The sequence below is a fragment of the Kogia breviceps genome, chromosome 1, assembly GCF_026419965.1.
Source record: "Kogia breviceps isolate mKogBre1 chromosome 1, mKogBre1 haplotype 1, whole genome shotgun sequence".
NCBI lineage: Eukaryota > Metazoa > Chordata > Mammalia > Artiodactyla > Physeteridae > Kogia > Kogia breviceps.
Genome location: NC_081310.1, coordinates 130,600,538 through 130,620,521, shown reverse-complemented (window position 1 = coordinate 130,620,521; position 19,984 = coordinate 130,600,538). Strand labels below are relative to the sequence as shown.

At 33.9% G+C, this 19,984-nt stretch overlaps 1 protein-coding gene across 42 annotated transcripts in view; it reads left to right on the top strand.

Annotated features, from left to right (window-relative positions):
• Positions 1–19,984, top strand: part of ADGRL2 (adhesion G protein-coupled receptor L2) — a 626,947-nt gene that overhangs the window by 536,131 nt on the left and 70,832 nt on the right. For all 42 annotated transcript variants that reach the window (XM_067043848.1, XM_067043727.1, XM_067043739.1 and 39 more), the window contains one exon: positions 7,595–7,808. In XM_067043848.1, the coding sequence (XP_066899949.1) occupies positions 7,595–7,808 (214 nt within the window). The remainder of the gene's footprint in view (positions 1–7,594; positions 7,809–19,984) is intronic.

The following is a 19,984-nucleotide window of genomic DNA, read 5'->3' as shown; positions in this document are numbered from 1 at the left end:
AAGCTACCCAGACACAGGGATCATTGTCATTTTTTTCACTGTTATATCCCAAGTGTGTGGAAGAGTGCTAGGCACATAGTAGGCGCTCATAAATATTTATTGGAAGAAAGAAAATAGATGACCCAAACCTGAGCGCAGGTTCTTCATTCCCCACTGTTAGGGAAGCTTTGAACTGGATTTTGGAGAAAATTAATTGTTTCCTAAGAGAAAAACGGGTAGAACATCCTGTGCAGAGGGCATAGGCACTGAGTAGTAAGGGTAATTTTGAGGTTTAATACAAAATTCACTAATATTTAAAAGTAGATCAGAATGAAAGTATTTTATGTTTGTGAACTTTCAAGAAGTTATAGCTAGCTATATGCTGAGACTATTAAAAGCATTTGTCTGTGGCATATATTATTCTTAATAGACATGTTTACCAGGAATTTTTCTTTTAAAGTTCAGTATTAAACTGAGTAATTTATAATTTTTAGATTGCTATATTTTAATGGCACTTGTGAATTATTAATCAGTGCCAGATAATTTACAGGTTTTTAAGTGGGAGAGATCAATTTCTTTCTTATAAGGAATTTAATCTCCAAATGTTTTGAAGGACTTATAATGCGTACTTTCTCCTTAAAATATTGAGAGGCTTTTCAGGAGTAGTCATATTTGAACCTAATAGCTGATGGCATTCTTGCAGTATATTTTTACGTTTTGAGTGTCCAAAGTGTCCAGAATTTTGTTCCTTTTAACAAATCACAGAGGTAAAGTTTTTTTCCTTGCTGTTTATGTAATTGATTTAATTATGTATTAATTTTTTATCATGCATTTATTTATTAAGAATTTTTGTGTATTCCAATGTAAATCTTAGTATTTTGTGTATAAATTGATCTTACTTGAAACTGTAAACATTCTTCTAAAAATTTTTTTGTTTGAAATGCTTCATAATTTAAAATATATCCAAAATAGAAAAAAATGTGTTGTAAACCAGAAAGACCCAAGAAGCTAAGGCATGTCGCACATATATGGTGAGTTGACTATTCTGTAGTTACATGACCTTAAATTGTTTGAACACTTACTTTTGCAAGAACTTTATATTTTTGTAAGGATTTGATTTGTGTTTCAGGCTAACCAAGTTTTCTTAACACACAAATTGCTACGTTTTCAAGGCCAGGGTGCTGGAAAATGACATTGCATTCCTTTATTTTCTTTGTTCTTGGCATGAACACAAGTTCAAAGGTGAAAGTAGTTTTTTTAACTGTGCACATGCCATGGTTTAGGATCCTCACATAATACTGACAGGTTAAAGAATTATATGTTAATGAACACAAAACATTAGATATTTTAGGGTTTGATTGATAAAGCTATCTCTTAAAATGGACTAATAGAGTAACAAACAATAGAGTGACATTCTGCAAACTTAAATGGAATGGGTTAACATACTGCCTTTTAGTATACAAAGGTAAGTTTTATTATACATCCTTGATTTTAAAAAGTTTGTTATAATAACCTCATGAATATGCAGAGATAAATTGAAAAAGTTGAACTATTAGTGAAATAATTTATCTTTTAGGTTTACTTTGAACACTGACTTTTCACCTAAATTAAAATGAAATGGAAATAAGTTTTCTGGAAGCTTCTAAACTAGAGTTCAGCCTGGTGGAAATCATGCCCCCCTCCTCATTAAGTATTTTTCTTATTTCCCTTTTAGGAAGAAATCTTATTAGCATATATAAACAGAAGTAAATCTGAGATTGCATATTCCATCACTGGTAATAGACGATGGTCTGAGTTAATGTTTCTGTAGAGCTTGAAGTCACAGCCTCAGTCCCATAGAGGACCGTGATAATCAAAAGGAGTGGTGCTTACTGGGACCCTAGCTGGCATGAGCAGGGCATACATGACAGGGTTCAGTTCAAAGTAATTAAGGAAAACAGTACCAGAAAAGTTGAAGTTTTTATATTGTAGCTTAAAAAGAAGTCTTTTATTGGAATGTATGATTTTACAGAAATGTCCAAAGAGCAGACTGAGGGAGACAATGTTAGAAAAGCAAAATGTTCCTACAAGAGTTTGAAGTCCACCACAGGCATAAGCTTATAGCAGTATACTATTTATTGCCAGAGTAGCATATTTTCTTGCAAAAATGCTCATAAATGATGTGAAATCCAATGTTAGAATTCCAATTCTGGTCTTACAAATTCCCATCTCATAGCAAGCAGTACATCTGTTTATTAGGAGTTATTCCCTGAATATGAAAGATTTCAGTCCTAAGTCACTGCACCTGTTGACAGGAGGTGTTTATTCCAGTCACTAGCCTAAAGCACAGAGTTATTGCTTGACATTTTATAGCTTGGGAGGGAAAAAGTGTCTTCAAAGTTATTTGTTCAGAATGGAGAAACAGGAGCAAAACAGTTCATTTTACTCTAAGCACCTCTATTTGGCAGTGTTCACATTTGCACAGCACAAAGCTGCAATATTGATTTTTTGCTCACAGAGCCTCCCACAAGTTTTTTCTTCGATTGTCAGATGGATTGGATTACACTTTGTTGGGATGCTTTTTTTTTTTCTTTGTTGAAATAGAAATATATTGAGAGTACAGCTTAGAATAAATGTCATAGTAATAGTGTGATTAAAGAGCTTTAATTTCGGCATTTCTTTATGTTGATTATGTTGGCTGAGCACTTTCATTGGCTACTTGACCATCAGACAACTATTTCCTTTCTTGCCCTTATTCCTCTAGGACTAGAGGCACCCAGTGCACCCTAACTATGTTCTGTACAACAGGGGTCCCCAACCTGCTGCTAAGTGTCATTATCATTTGGAGAGGCATTAAAGTAACATTGAAAAACATGAGTTTGGGAGCTGAAGTATTAGGTTTCAAACCTTGATTTCATTCTTATTGGATGTGTGATTTTGGAAAACATAATTTTTCTGTGCCTCAATTTCTTCCTTTGTAAAATAGTGATAATAATAATACATATCTCATATGGTTGTTATGAGGATTTGTAGTCAGTATATATTTGTAAAGTCCTCAGAGGGACTTCTAGTGATGATGGGGTGAAGAGGGTGGCAAATCCTCTTCCCCCAAACAAGTATAAAACGGAACAAAATTGTCAACAACCACCATTTTAGGGCCCTGGAAATTAACCAGAGCCAAATAAGAAATTGGGAAGGATTTCTTTAAAGAAAAAAAAAAGCTGATGGAACTTCTGGTGCACAGTTCAAGTTTAAGTTTAAAGCCTTCTAGCCTGGGGCTGCTCCTCCCCCCACCCTGCACTCTTTGGCTGTATCTTTGTGGTTAGTTTAGTCAGAGCAAGGCTGGCCTTGAAAATCTGTGACTGAGCTGCCAGGGAGAGTTGGCTTGATTTAGAGAAGAGTGTGGAAACCCACGCCCAGCAGTGTTGTCAGTAAAAGTAGTACACACTGTGGAAAACAGATGGGGAAGACCCCTAGCACTTGCTAACCTGAGGTTGTGGTCCCAGGTGGGGAGACTGAGTGCCAGTCTGAAACATAACCAGGAAACCTTGGAAATGAAAGAGCCAAACGTTCTCTGCGTTCTTGACTGACTGAGAAGCTACACACAAAGCAGAGGATACGTGAGGGGACATGGCAGAAAGTAAATAACCAAGGCTGACTTGAAAACTTCTTGAACTTTGAACTCTCCCTAACATACAGGTCAATCAGCAGAGGGTGGAGACCTTATTATGGGTTCATGGTTTTTGTGCAAAGTCTTTGCTCAGTCATTGGCTGATCACTAAGATATGCAGAGATAGGTGTGATCCCTAGGAATTCAAGCTAGAAAATAAAAATAAGAATTAAAATAACAACGACAACAATGAACAGAGACACACAGCAACTGCAAAGTACAGGGGAAGACAGAGTCAGCAGATTAAATTCAGTCAGAATGCTAAAAAGAAAATATCACAACAGCAACAATTCTCAGGGGAAAGGAATCTAGAGTAGCTAACAGTGTATTATTTTAAATGTCTGGTTTTCAACAACAACAAAAAATTTGCAAGCTAATGCAGAGAAACAGGAAAGTTGACCATACTTAGGAGAAAAAACATTCAATAGAAACTGCCTCTGTTGTGGTCCTGGATGTTAGATTTAGCAGATAAACATTTCAGAGTGGCCATTATGAATATGTTCAAAGATTAAAGTAAAACTATATTAGAGAATTAAGAGGAACTCTGATGACGACTTAACAAATATGTAATAGAGAAAATCTATTTTAAAGGGCCTTGGAGTAATTCTTGGCATGTCATAGTTATTGTATCTGTGTTGCAAACAAATAAATTTTATTCCCCAAATACAGGTATCCTACCTTCATCTGAACCCAGATATTCTGATTCAGTAGGGCTGGATTCAGGCTTGCAGATATGTCTTTTAAAAAATACTTACCAGATGACTGATGCAAAGTCATATTTGGGAGTCAGTCATATACTCTTAGCCAGTGATTTTAAAAAGTCCTTTTAAAAATGTGCAATTAAGTAATTAAGGATGAATTGGTGTACAAAGGAAGAAGGTGCAATTAAGAAATGGTACTGATAGCTGTGATGATTTCTTCCTGTGACTCAGTATAGTAAGTCATTAATGTGACATAAATAAAGGTGTAAATAAGTGTTTTTAGGAATAAGTTTTGTTCTGCCTTTTCATAAGATTTACTTAGTGAAAATGTTGAATTTTAAAAATTAATATTAATTGCAATAGTTTTATTTAAGACTTTCCAAACTTCTTTGAAGTCCCATTGCTGGTGGAAGAATTTGAAACCATACCCCTTGAAGTTTTCAGGAAAATAGGGGAGAAGTGGCCAAAGAAATCATAACAATTTACATTTTCCTTAAAAAATTTGTGCTTTCTGCCATCCGCTGCTGCCATGGTGCCCGTGATAAAGCTTGTGGCAAAGGGGGGCAAAAAAAAAGAAGCAGGTCCTGAAGTTTACTATTGACTGTACCCATCCTGTAGAAGATGGAATCATGGATGCTGCCAATCTTGAGCAGTTTTTTCAGGAGAGAATCAAAGTGAATGGAAAAGCTGGGAATCTTGGTGGAGTTATTGTTAACAGTCGAAAAAAGCCGAGCAAGATTACTGTAACTTCTGAGGTGCCTTTTTCCAAAAGGTATTTGAAATATATCACCAAAAATATATTTGAAGAAGGGCTTCCCTGGTGGTGCAGTGGTTGAGAGTCTGCCTGCCGATGTAGGGGACACGGGTTCGTGCCCCGGTCTGGGAAGATCCCACATGCCACGGAGTGGCTGGGCCCGTGAGCCATGGCCGCTGAGCCTGCGCGTCCGGAGCCTGTGCTCCGCAACGGCAGAGGCGACAATAGTGAGAGGCCCGTGTACCGCAAAAAACATAAAAAAATAAAAAATAAAAAAATCCTTTCTCTGAATTATCAAAACAGCAAGACTTCTGCAACTTCTCAAATATCTTTCAAAAGCAGAGGAAAATTCACTTAGAACCATAACTATAATCCTGCAAACTAACAACAACAAAAATTAAGGAGCTCAAGTTAAAAACCACAGTGCTTCAGAATCAATTCTATATTTTTGACAAATACTACAACTTGTGAATTTTGGCTCCAAGTCAGTCTTATAATAACATTTTCTCATGTTTTTAATATTCTCTAATAATATGATTTATAAGGAATTATAATTGCAAATCATCTCTGGCTTTAAAATATGCAGTGCTCCAAAATTTTATATGATGTCACTTGTTTGAATTTTACACAGCTTTTTGCCACAGAAATGTGTCCTCTTCTGAAGCCCTAAAACATATTTTAATTTAAAACAAATATAATACTAGTTTAAGCTGAATTATTTGTATAAGCAGTACAGTATCAGCAAATGGAAGAAAGCAATAACATATGTAAAAGTTTATTTATGAACTTGGAAAAAGGTTGAAAGGTTGGCCCCTTTACTGTTCGTCATGATATTGCATAGCTCCATTTCTGTATTCCTTCATTGATAGTGTGCTTCTCTTTTAGTAATCTCGTAAGACTAGAAATCTTAGTGAAAACCTAGCAAGGTTGGCATTTGCCTCAATCCCCTGAAGATTTCTGTGCTCTAAACTGCCCTTTTCTTCTCTCTCCATCCCAATTAATTTTTAGTTTTCTCAGTAGAACTATGAACTCAGCCAAGTTTGAGAATTGATGATTTTCTAAATCATACCAAGGTGCAACCCACTAACTAATCCTTTTGCAGGATTATTTGCATCTTAAAAAGAAGATGCATGTTTATCCAGGAGACTTTATTTTATTGTATTAGTGACAGACATTGTGCAATAGTTAAAGAGAACAGATTTTAGCATTGGATTGACCTGGACAGAACCTAGCTCTTCAACTTAGAAGCTTATGTCTTGGAACAGTTTACTTCTGGATGTCATTTTTTATTTTTCCAGTAAAAAGGGATATAAGGGATAACTCATGTGATGCAGAGTAATTCAAAGGATAGAGATAAGAAAAAATACTGAAATTAATGCTAGTCTTTTATAAAAGAAATGCTATAGATGGCAACAAGTTAGAGAACTGAAATAAAAAATTGGGTCAGTGTAGAAGTTTTTGATATGGTAAGGTAACCCATAGGTAGCACACCAGCATAGAGATGTGCTTCTCCCACACATAGTTGTTCTTGGCTTTCTCTGCTTTTACCTTTGTTCTATGCTCTGTTACTACTTTAGAGGACCCCTGGTTGAAAACCGTGATTAAAACCTAAAATTCTAACTTCTTATTCTATTTGGAATCTTTTTTTATAGCACTCATGAACAGTGGTTATCTACATTCCGCCTAATACACCATACATAAGTTCATATGGCACTTTCTATTAAGTGCTTTTCTGTAGATTATCTCATTTTAGAGTCACACAGGTAGGAAAAATAATAACATGTTTCATCTCCATTTTGTAAATGATAAAACTGAATCTCAGAAATTTTGCCCCTTTTGGGGGTTTCAGCTTTTTGGACTGGATTGGAGCAGTGCTGGCTCCTTTGAATGCCCATCTGTTGAATCCTTTCATTTATGTCAGTTTTCAGTAAAGAGTCTACAAATTTATATAAGTTATTGTGCCATAAGTATGATACTGTCATAGTGTCTTAGTTATTTTGGGAGACGCTAAGACAAATGTATTTTTAAGATAATTCTATTAACAGCAATTAATGTGTCTACATTAAATGGGTAAGGCCAGTGTCCTGTATAGCAGAGCTTTGATTTCATTTATAAGTGAAAACCATTCCTTTATTAATTGTTGCATTCTGTATTTGTATATCTTGTCACTCTTTATAAATCCATTGATCAAATGTGTCATTTTTATTTGGGTTTACTCAAAAAGGGCCACTTAGTTTCTGATTATGACTAGGTTATACAGAAAATATTTTATTAAAATTGTCTTATAAAGATGAATAATCCAGCTAAAGATACATATTGAAAATTAAATAATACATTAGTGATTCATGGTAAAGATCCAGAGAATTAGTGAATAAATGTATGAATGATGGCTTGAAAAACATACTTTGTATGACATCTCTTGGATATAGACATGACTCATATTACTTGAAAATGCCTTATTAAAACAATATACTTCATAAATGAGTTAAATTTTTTTTTTTCTTTTTTAAGGTTTCAGCAGAGCAGCTTTACCATTTGGGTTAGTTCGTAGAGAATTATCCTGTGAAGGTTATTCTATAGATCTACGATGTCCTGGCAGTGATGTCATCATGATTGAGAGCGCTAACTATGGTCGGACAGACGACAAGATTTGTGACGCTGACCCATTTCAGATGGAGAATACAGACTGCTACCTCCCAGATGCCTTCAAAATTATGACTCAAAGGTAAATGTTCACGTGTTATTATCCCATTTTAGTTACTACGTCCAAATTCGTAAAAGTATTATCATAACTCCAGACTGGATAGATACAGTGCATATCTCAGCCTATTCATTAAACTGAGTTAGGGTTTTACCTAGTAATGTTGATTTCTCCTTTATAATATTTCAGCAACATTTAAATCTCTATATCATTTTTATATAGATTGACATATCAGAAGGAATATGTATTACATTTTTTTTTATACATCATAAAATAAAAGTAATTTAAATGTAATCTTGTTTTTTAAACCTTCAAAATTTTGAAATATTTTATAATATCAAGAATGTTTAAATGTCTGGGTCTTTGGCAACAATTGCTCCTTAATTGTTTTAAATTAGTAAACTTAATTTTTTCAGCAAAAATGAGCAGAATGTACACAGAATTATCATACTCCATCTCCACACGTGCAAGACCTCCCTAACCATTGACATCCTGACATCCCCACCATGGTGGTACATTCATTACAGTAGATGAACTCACACTGATGCATCATTATCCCCTGAAGTCCTCAGTTTGCATTAGGGTTTACTCTTGTTGTTGTACATTCTGTGGGTTTTGACAAATTTATAATGACACTTATTCACCATTGTAATATACAGAACAGTTTCACTGACCTAAAAATCCTTTGTGCTCCACCTACTCATTCCTCCCTCCATCTAACCCCTGGCAACCACTGATCTTTTTATTTTCTTACAGTTTTGCCTCTTCTGAAATGTCATATGGTTGTAATCGTACAGAATGTAACCTTTTCAGATTGCTTTCTTTCACTTAGTAATATGCACTTAAGTTTCCTACATGTCTTTTCATGACTTAATAGCTCATTTCTTTTTAGTGTTAAATAATATTCCATAGTCTGGATGTACCACAGTTTATCCATTCACCTACTGAAAGATTTCTTGATTGCTTCCAAATTTTGGCAATTATGAATAAAGCTGCTATGAACATCTGTTCAGGTTTTTGTGTGGACATAAGTTTTCAGTTCATTTGGGCAAATACCAAGGATCATGATTTGTTGGATCATATGGTAAGAATGTGTTTTGTTTTGTAAGAAACTGCCAAACTGTCTTCCAAAGTGACTGGACCCTTTTGCATTCCCACTGGCAATGAATGAGAGTTCCTGTTGCTCCACACCCTCACCAGCATTTAGTATTCTCAGTGTTTTGTCAGTATTGTCAGTGGCTAGTTTAATAGGTGTATAGTGATACCTCATTGTTTTAATTTACAGTTCCCCAATGACATATCATGTTGAACACTTCTTAATATACTTACTTGCCATTTGTGTATCTTTATTGGTGAGGTGTCTTTTCTGGTCTTTTGCCCCCTTTTGTAATTGGGTTGTTTTCTTATTGTTTAGCTTTAAGAGTTTTTTATTTTTATTTATTTTTATTTTTTTGGCCACGTCGTGTGGCTTGCAGGATCCCAGTTCCCTGACCAGGGATCGAACCTGTGCCCCCTGTAGTGGAAGCATGTAGTCCGAACCACTGGACTGCGAGGGAATTCCCTTTAAGAGTTTTTTAAAATATATTTTGGATAACAATCCTTTATCAGATACGTCTTTTGCAAATATTTCTTCTCAATCTGTGGCTTGTCTTCTATTGATCTTCAGTTTTAGAAAAACAAACAAAATAAAAACAACAGATTAAGAAAATTAAAACATATAGTGCTCATTCTTTCTTCACATATAGATAATAGGAAGGAAGGGAGGAAGGGGGGGAAGGAAGGAAGGAAGTTATTTGGGTAATATACCAATTTTGGTTAATTTTGTGTTTTAAAAATAATGTGTTGGAAAGTGTGTTATAAACTATAAAATATATGAATGATATCTCTTAACTGGACAGTTGTGTTCTACAAGTAAATAGAATACAAAAAACTGCTGACAATGGGTATGGATTTTTCCTCTGCCTTAACACAGAGCACCTAATTCTTGGCATCTTTTTTTTCGTAAATTTTGGTACTCTTGGCATCTTAATTAGAGTTTTCTTATATGTAAGGTATTAAAACTGTGTTCGTTATGACTGAAAGTAATATCCAGCATCCCAGTTATTTGGAACATAGAGACTCTCTGAAGGAATACAAGTTTCACAGAGTTATACAATGTTGATTTTGTATTTTGTTTACTGGGAAAACCCTTTATCTTTCTATTCAAAGCTTACACCCTCTCCTCCTGCCTCTTTTCCCCCACTGAAAACAGTCTTCTGTCCAGTTTTATAGCTTATATGCTAGTCTACCTTACAGTAGAGCAGCAAATTTTCTAGATTGAGGTCTGATCAGTGTAGGCACAGTGAAATCATCTAAAGGTGATAAGAGCGATGAAGGAAATAATGGAAAAACTGTTTTTTAAAAATTCAGTCTATAAGAGTGTGGGTACAAATTGCTGTAAAATCTCTAATTTCAAACAGAATAGGTATTAGCGTATTTTTATTGATAGCAGATTATAGTAAGTTTTTTGTTATTGTTGATACTGATCAAGATATTTTTAATAAACAAGAGGACATATATAATACTTTTGAAAGATTTCCATCAAAATGCTTTTATTTTTTAAAGGGTAGTTATTAAAAAATTAAGGTAAAATCTTATTTGCACAAATGGTACTGGATAAAGGTTTTTTGTTTGTTTTCTTTCTTTTTTTTTTAAACAAAAGTCCTTTATGGACTATGTAGGATTTGAAATCTGGCTTGTGAAACAAACTACGTAGGATAATATACCTTCTTTGGAAGAATGGATTCTGTGCTTCAATAAAATTGTAATAGAACAATTTGCACATAGTATTTAAAAAATTGAGAACTGCCTATAACAGGCAGACAATAAAGGTAACCCCTGATAATTGACAGTTTATTTATTCATTCTTAATATGTTGATCCGACTGTTCAGTGGTAGTCATATCACATGAGCATCCAGAAGTAAGCCAGAGAGAAATAGGAAGTGAAAAATGATTATGTACAATTACCTGTTTTTATTAGACTGACAGGCAAAAAAGCAGGGGGAGTTAGTACAAAGAGTATCTGAAAGGAGCTGGCCTTGAGGAATTGTACTTTGTAGGTAACTTACTTTTGTTTGTGGGGTTATACATTTAAATACATGGTTGAATGTCTAGCACAACACATAAGCCTTATACTTGTTAATATAAATGTAATTACATAGTATAGGAAATGTACAAGATAAGATAGCAAGTTACTTTCATTGTTTCATTATATTATAAAAGCAGGACTACATTTTTGATAATACATTTAAAGGAACTTGAGTTTGGGGTATTTAAATTCTGTGAAAGCATACTGTAATTTCCTGGTTATCAAAATCTCTGAACAATTTACGGTGTGTTAGGGCAAATAAGGAATTAGTTCCAAAGCTGCCTATAGAATCTCCATTTTTATATTGTTGTATTATACTAGTGGCTTATAATTATTTAATCAACACAATGACAATTTAAACATGAACACTTTATTGACAAGGAAGACAATGTTAAGATGACTTAAAAATGAGTTTCATAGTGGTAATTTATATGTACTCCATTCTGTGTATGTCAGATTATAAACCCTGAAGGAAGTCCACCATATTTGACTATTACATAGTTTGAAATAGTTGTAAGAAAAATAAGTAGACAATATTTTTGCAGCTGAATTATTACAGAATAACTATTGAATGTGTAGAATACTTGTCCCTATTTTTTTATGTGGTTTTTTTTTGTGGTACGCGGGCCTCTCACTGTTGTGGCCTCTCCCGTTGCGGAGCACAGGCTCCGGACGCACAGGCTCAACGGCCATGGCTCATGGGCCCAGCCGCTCAGCGGCAAGTGGGATTTTCCCGGACCGGGGCACGAACCCGTGTCCCCTGCATCGGCAGGCGGATTCTCAACCACTGTGCCACCAGGGAAGCCCCCTATTTTTTTAAATTTAAAGATAGTCTTTCAGTATTTACAAATAAAGTAAGAGTTATTTTCACCAAACTCCTAATAATTTGGCAAATTTTTCCATTTATAATCATCAAAAATGTGTTAATAATGTAGAAAATCAGATTTTTTTTCTTTAATGTAGGAGATTTCTCTTTGGAAAAATTAAATAAAAGCACTAGATATTTTTCTATTAAATTTGAAACTCCCTGTTTTCTACATATAATAATGGATATAGGCACAGAAATTTCAATACCATAAAATATATTATAATTCAAGGCTCCCCCCCCCCATCATCAATTCATCAGTTGAGAGTCAAGTAAATAAACAAACTTGTAATTCTCGACTGTGGTGATAGTAAAAGTATCAATAATTGTTATTTATTCTCTATTTTCTATTTCCTGCTCACTTAAAGGTATGAAACCAAGACTCTATTACTGATTCTACTTGTTCTTTTAAGTACGCTGAATGGCTCATCCTAAAAAGTGAGAAATGAAACTCTTTCCTAAAGTGATATGTGTTTTAATACTCTATAAAATAATCACCATTAGAGATAATTTTTTTAGCACTCTTTGAAGATAATTGTAGTGGGGTAACTTAAATATGAAACAGTTTCAACACTTTGAATTCATTAAAGCAAAGGAAAAAAACACCTCTGAAGTATCTGATGAATAAATAAATTAGAATTTTGCTAACAATACTGTTTCTTTGTAGCATTGGGTACAATCTAGTTAAAGTGATGTGCTAAATTGTACCTGAGATCTCTGCTGGTATTGCTTATAACTGTCCCTTTGTTCATTTATTCACTCTAAGAACTTGTCAGTTCTCATCAAGGTGGTTTGGTGCCTTAGATTATGCTTTGTAATTGTCCTTAGGTTTTTCTTTTTTTATTAGCACTCCAGCCAAGAGATCTGAAAGTAAGAAAGTATGTAAATGTTTACTGGGTTTTAAAAAAATATTAAATGTAAGGTTAATGGGCATAGGCAGGTCCAGTTTTTCAGTCTTAACTCATGCTGTCAGATGTACATCAGTGTACCTCTGTCAGTGCAAAGAGGTTCTAAAAGTAATATGTGATGCTCTCAAGAAGATGGTAAGAATACATGCCTCAGTTTTTTCCCTACAGTAGGGAAGGTATATTTTGTGTAATTGGTTCAAAGATAGGCCCTTTTTTGTGTGTGTTGAAATTGCCCAAGGAAAGTAAAATAGTGTCCTAGACTTAGGGAACTAGCCTGATTCCTCCAAAGATTTTAGCCAATTTTTTTAGCCCACTTATGGATACCAACTGGCTAGAACCTCATAGCACAACTACAGTAGGTTACTTATTAAATAAAATGCAGTATATTTTTGGTTGTTAAACTACTGATTTAAGTTCCTTTAAGTTATTTGGGAAACATGGTGGAATATAAATAAATAGTTCAGCAAACAGTTGTTTGTACAGATCTGGCACTCACAAGAGTATTGAAAGAAGAACATACAGATGAAGCAAACATGAACATATAGTTGGTAGTTACAGGTGAACAGATGATATTACCTACAGAAGTTATGTGGTTTGAGCATGCAAAAAGCTCTAGAGAACACCTGCATTTAAGGGGCAGAGGTAAAGTTACCGTCAAGCAAATCAGAACAAGAACAGGAGGGTAGTGTCTCATAAGCCAACAGTAAAGTATAAAAGAGATTCATTTTTTTCTCACTGCTGCTCAAGATTTTTATTCTATTTAGCTCAAATAAAAGAACACATTAGGATTTTTCAGGATAGGAGAGTTTCAAGATAGAAGTTAAGAACATAGCATTCAGCCTCGCATAGGCCATATGAATTAGATACCACTCTAGTCACAGTCATCCAGGCAGGGAATAAATACATAATCTAGATTTACGAAGTAGGAGTACAATTCAGAGATTTTTTAACTTAAGGGGAAAACAATCTAGCTTCTAGAACATGGGAACAATTTAATTAAATTAAGCTAAGTAAGAGCCAAAACTTATTTCAGAGCCTAGATCTTGTCCACAAAGGTTGGGATGATGGACATAGGCTCAGAGTAGGGACCAGATTAATCTATTCCCATCCTATACTCCATTCAATAACTTCTCTATCCTTGAATTTTCCTTTTCTAAACCTATCAGTGTCCCAACATATTATCTTCAAGTATAATAATTACATTTTAATTAACATTGTTAATCCAACAGCAATTCAAATGGTGATAATTTCTTGTGTGTGCCTGAGGATTTGAAGAAATGTGTTATTTTATACATATGTACATTACTTTTTTCTGTTCCATGGTTCTTTACATTACAGTGGGTTATAGAGTGAGAGTGGAAAAATGAGTGCATTGGCTTCTTCACCTCCCTTCTTGCTACGAAGCAAGGCACATAACTCTCATAAGGACTCTTTATGGGTGGGAAAAAACATAGGCCATTGCTTCTATTTTAAGAGTTATTGAATAACAGATTTTTGGAACTGCCGAGGAATTTGGGACTCATCATAGTATAGCTCTCTCTCGTTTCACTTGGAGAATCAACTGTCATTGCAGTCAAAACACTTCATCCACATTGCAGCATGTATATTCTCCTCACTTATTTTTAAAATATCTTTGAGAAGGAATGGCAACACGATATCCTTCTTTTTACTTTGTGAACCTTTAAAAAGGTTATTTATTTGCCACAGAGGCTGAAACCTCAAATTGTCTATACCTAGAACCTCATTAATTAATATCCTAGTTGTATGAAAATTGATTCTTAAATAATATTTAATAATTATTCTTAAAAATTCTGTTATCTAGTTTTGTATATATACTTCTGTTATTTTCAAGTATACTAATAGATATTAAGTCTGTGTAAAATATTCAAAGAAAGGAGATACTTAAATAGTTGAACACATCCACACAAAACCTTCATATGACAACTGATGCATGTTGGAAGATTCTTAGAATTTAACCAAGAAAATCCATTAAAATGTAGTCACAGTTCTGCCAGTGTTCTCTGGCAAACTTCATGATTACAGATTTCTGTGTGGGCATACTCCCCTTGACATACAACCCTTTCGACTTGTATATTGATGATTCAGTCTTCATAAAGAAACTTTGTATCCAAGTCAGAGCTATATAAAAGAGGTTTTATTTAGTTAATTTTTTGTTCCCAGACCTCTTTATAGGTATCAATAAACTTAAAACTCATCTTTCTAAGATATTCACATCCCTTCCTTATTAATCATCTTTTTTAGAGGGAAAAATTAGCTAAATCTGTTCCATCATTTAATTTGATGTATTGTAATATTTTAGGGGTTGGCATATTTTATTCTTGCGTTATTATCAATACTTGCTAGTCAGGGCGTACCCTTCTCTTGCCTAGTATTTATTCAGTGTACCGATTCATTCTCATAGGGTCTAAGCCTGCCATTTCTGAGAAACTGCAGCCTTACCTTTATGCAGTTTATCCCAAGTGCTTTTATCTATCTGTGGTGTCAGGTTTATCAACCATTTGTCCATTAAGATGACATGCATCTGGGCAAAAATAAATAACTCAGATGCTGCTAACTCATCATCTCTGCGATGTATTTAGGTTATTTCCTGTTGGGTGATGGATTTGCACTAATTCTTTCACTCTTGGCTGAGTTGTTTTAAGACAGCTAACTGGAATTACAAGCACCTCTCTTTGGCCAAGGATTGGGAGGTTACTAGCACAAACTCTTGAACCTTAGTACAGTAATAAATAACAGTTAAAGCTCTAATTGGTATATCTAATTGAGCACATACTTTGCATTGTCACTTACTGATAGGCATTTAAACCAAAGCATGCATTATAGAAAGGAAAAACTATTGGCAGTAATAAACATGAACCATATTAAACATTCACATTTAGTGTGTAAGAAAGACTAATAAATTATAAAATGGCTTAGAAGAGAAATCATCTTAATATCCCTTATGACCCTCCTTATCAAATGTGGAAGAAAGAAACAGTCACGTCAAAGATTCTGCCTTACAGGGTCCTCTGTTTCTCCTTTTAAGATGAAAATTAGTAAAATAATTCTGCTGGATTATGAACACTGAGAGTACAAGTGTGACCTGCTGGTTTTACTGGTGCTTAATATGTGGGTTTTACCTTTGTGTACTGGTGGTCAAGGAAGCCAGAACCATTTTCCCCTAAGGACACTATATTTCCTAAGGATTATTCAGTGAAATTAAGAGCCTTAAATAATACCATGAAAGTTTGAATTTGATTTTATTTTTGGACAGCTACTGTCAGATGAGAGATAGGGAATATAGTTTTTAAAAGTAAAGACATATCTCATTTAAACTCTGATGTTTTTATTATTAGAAGTGGTTTTTATTTTTGTAACTAAAGTGGAGAGAATAAATAAAAGTGAATATGAATTTCCATTTGAATTTTAATGTTATAATAATTTTTTCATAGTCTCAGTTATCACTTATGCCAGCTTTCTCATTTGAGAGGTGAATGTTATAGATGAGATGACAGTGGTATTTCAGTAGTACATGTATTGTCATATACCTTGTAGATTTTTACTCTCTTAGAACATTCTCTGCTACACACTAAACATGGGTTTCTATTTACAAAGTAAATCTAAACAAATGAATTTATTAAGTGACAGAAATCAGGTCTAATTCAGCATTATATTACTGCAATGTTTTGGACAATCAAATGTTAAATAACTAGATGAAAGCACGCTAAATCTGTTTACATAAGTCTATTTTCAAATACTCATTTGAGTACTTTGTTTTGTACCTAAGTATGATTTCTTTATAGTGTGTATCTGTTTTCTGAAGTCATACTACTAGAGTCAGTATATAAATATGACTTACAAGCATCCTTTTAGAAAGAGTTATACTTGGAACAAATAAATATAGTTGTTTAATCACAGTTGTAGAGAATAGAAATAAAATTTTATTTTAGAGTTTCAAATCAAGACATAGACACCATCTTCCCTTTGGATATGGCTTTTTCTTCTGTTTTCTCCTCTTACAAAAAACTCATAGATAAATGCTACTGAACTGTAATATAAAGCATATTTTCTACCAGTATGAAAAATTAAAACAAATTATGGATTGTAAGTTCACCTAAGAATTTGGAATTACTTATCTTATACAGTTCATGTAGGCATTTTTATTACCAGGAAATAAATTTATGTATTCATTAAAGCTTTGGAATAATTCCACTCTCTGAAAATATGCTGTTTATTATTTTATACATTTTATTATATCATAAATAATAACAAAATATAATTTTGAGTGAAGTTGAGAATTTTCCATTCTCATTATCCTTTTTATTTTACTGAGATTGCTAATTAAGTAAAAAAAAAAATTGCCTATATGTTATTTGGTAGCGAAAATATTTTTAATTGTTGGTTTACTAGAAATCCTTGTTTTATTTTCTTCCTAGCAGTTTAGCTGCTTGACTTTGCCACATCAAAAACGGGATAGAAATTGTGAGTCGGTATCATTCATAATATACTCACTCTATTGACTAATTTTATTAAATGAAGAGAGAAAAAAAGATTTGATATCAATTGCTTAAAAACAGCTTAAACTGTCATTTGTTATGGCCCTATAATTTTTCCATATATAATGAGATTGCACACCTATACTACATTAACAACAATAGCAATAACAGAAAACACCAGTATGGATATCTACTTTGTATATTGCCTAAGAAAAATTTTTGTGAGTAATTAGATTTCTGATAGCATTTTACTAATACTTATGTCTTAAAGATTTTAGAGACTTATTCTTTTTACTTACTATTTTCTTTAAATATCTTATAGCAATTTAGTTACAGTTTTTAGTGCTGTTTGCTATTCCACAATTGGGTTGAGAGCTAACATCTCTCAGATGGTTCTAGGAAAAATCTAGTTTTGAAGAAATACAAAGAAGTGAGCAATTCTGTAATCTTAATATTTATTTCATATAAACCAATCAAGTGTATTGTGTAGCTAATATGTATTGCGGTTCTCCCAATATTTCTTCGCATGTCATATGCAACCAATAAAGACATGGTTTTAGAATGCCCCACGGCCTTGAAGATAATGTCTGAAATGAGAGTCACTCTGTATAAGTTGTCAATCTCAAGACAATTTTCTGTTTTTCAGACTATAGGTCTGTCATTTTTAATGAATTCAACTGTAATTTGTGAGAAAAGTACTGTTTCTAAAGGTGGGTTTATCATGAAGCTAGTAATGAATCTTTAATGTCAGAGCCTTTTGCTTGCACAGGCCTCTTCCAAGGCATTCTCTCTCCCTAGCAGTGGGCTCACAGGGTCATGTTTTTGTAAAATTTGCTGAAGTATGATATTTAAACACAATCTTTTAAGGTTTTGATTTCATTCTCTGACTTCTCTGTTACAATTCCTCTCATTTATCGTTGCTTAGGGGTAGCTAAGAGCATTTGGGGATTCTGTTAAGTGGAGGTTCAGTTGGTGATAAATTCAGGGGTATTTTTATGTGGTTTGTAGACACTCATGTACAGTTTAGTTATTGTTAGCTATTCTGGTGAAGAACTGGCCTCTAGACGTACTCCTATTACTCATTATACTGCCTTACTGATTGTGACGTAAATGTGCAAGGCTGGATGTCATATTACAGTTTAAAAGTGTCCCATGGCACCTGAGATATGTGGCCAGTGGTGGAGAAATAATGTTTGGAATATGTGGAACCAGAAGCTAGACTGGAAAATTCTTTCAGTCATTAAAGGGTTCTTATAGATAACTAATCAAAACAGAAGTTCTCTCCTGTATATTCTTGGTGGATTATATACAGTAGTACACAGAAAACATATCCAAAGGTAGTACTTATAACTGTAAATGCCCCATACTGTTCTCCCCTTTTAATGAGCATCATATAAAATAGAACGTATCAGAATACCTGTGTTAGTGGAGCACAGGCTATAGCACTTCAATGCACATGAGCACCTGTGACATTGTAGTAGGTACATGCCTAAACTATCCAAACCATCAATAATGAAAAAAATTTTGATCAGCTGTGTAGGAGGAAAAGCAAAATTATAGAAAGTGACACTATGAAATTGTGAAGAGACAATCCTAAGATATATGGTGAAAAATTATTAAGGAAAGAATTGTAAAGGAATAGGAGGCAATTAAATTATTAAAATTTTTTTAGTTTTTTGGGTTTTGTTACTTGTGATACTTTTAGGCTTTCTGAAAATGTGTGTTGTTTGTTGTGGTTTCCTTTTTTTTTTCTTTCTAAATAAGTATTCACTTTGGTACCTTATTTTCTATTTGTAATTTTTTTCTATTTTTTTAAAAAATTGGTACCACTAAGTGTTATAAGCTGTAGACCTTACAAAACTTGAATCCACCCCTGCTATTTTTATTTATAATGTGTTGGTTTCTTGTAATTGGCACAGTGTTCCACTAGACAGTCTTAGGTTGATGTGTACATTTTAGGATATTTCTTTGTATCTCTTTTAAGTTTATCTCATTTTGTCTCCTTTATCTTTAATCTCCAAAGATTTAGGGTTTCAGAGAAGAAAGAGTGAAAAATTAAAAAAAATAAATCAATTTATTAATTTATTTAATTAAGTAGATAACAAAATATTTATTCATTCAGTGAAAGAGCTGAGATAGAAAAACCCATTTTCACAGATTAAGTTAAATAAATGCTTGGTTTAAAACCTTACTATTATAGACTAAACTAAGGGAGTTTTTAAACTACATGATTTTTTTTTTGCGGTACGCGGGCCTCTCACTGTTGTGGCCTCTCCCATTGTGGAAGCACAGGCTCTGGGCGCGCAGGCTCAGCGGCCATGGCTCACGGGCCCAGCCGCTCCACGGCATGTGGGATCTTCTTGGACCGGGGCACGAACCCTTGTCCCCTGCATCAGCAGGCGGACTCTCAACCACTGCGCCACCAGGGAAGCCCAAACTACATGATTTTTAAACAAACTTTCAAGAAATTATACTAATGAACTTTACTTTTATACTTTCTTCCCACTCTCCCAATTCCCCAGTTTGGGAAGTTTCCTTCACCCTCACCTCCCATTCTTATTAAAACCTTTATGTGGAGAAAAATATTATTTTTAAATTAAAGTGTGATGATTTCATAGTAATCATTAATGATTAGTAAGTAATGATTTCAGTAAATTTCTATAACATTTAAAAAAATTTCTTTAAGGCTGAGTTTTATTTATTTATTTATTTATTCATTCATTCATTCTTGGCTGCGTTGGGTCTTCCTTGCTCTGCACGAGCTTTCTCTAGTTTCAGTGAGCGGGGGCTTCTCACTGCAGGG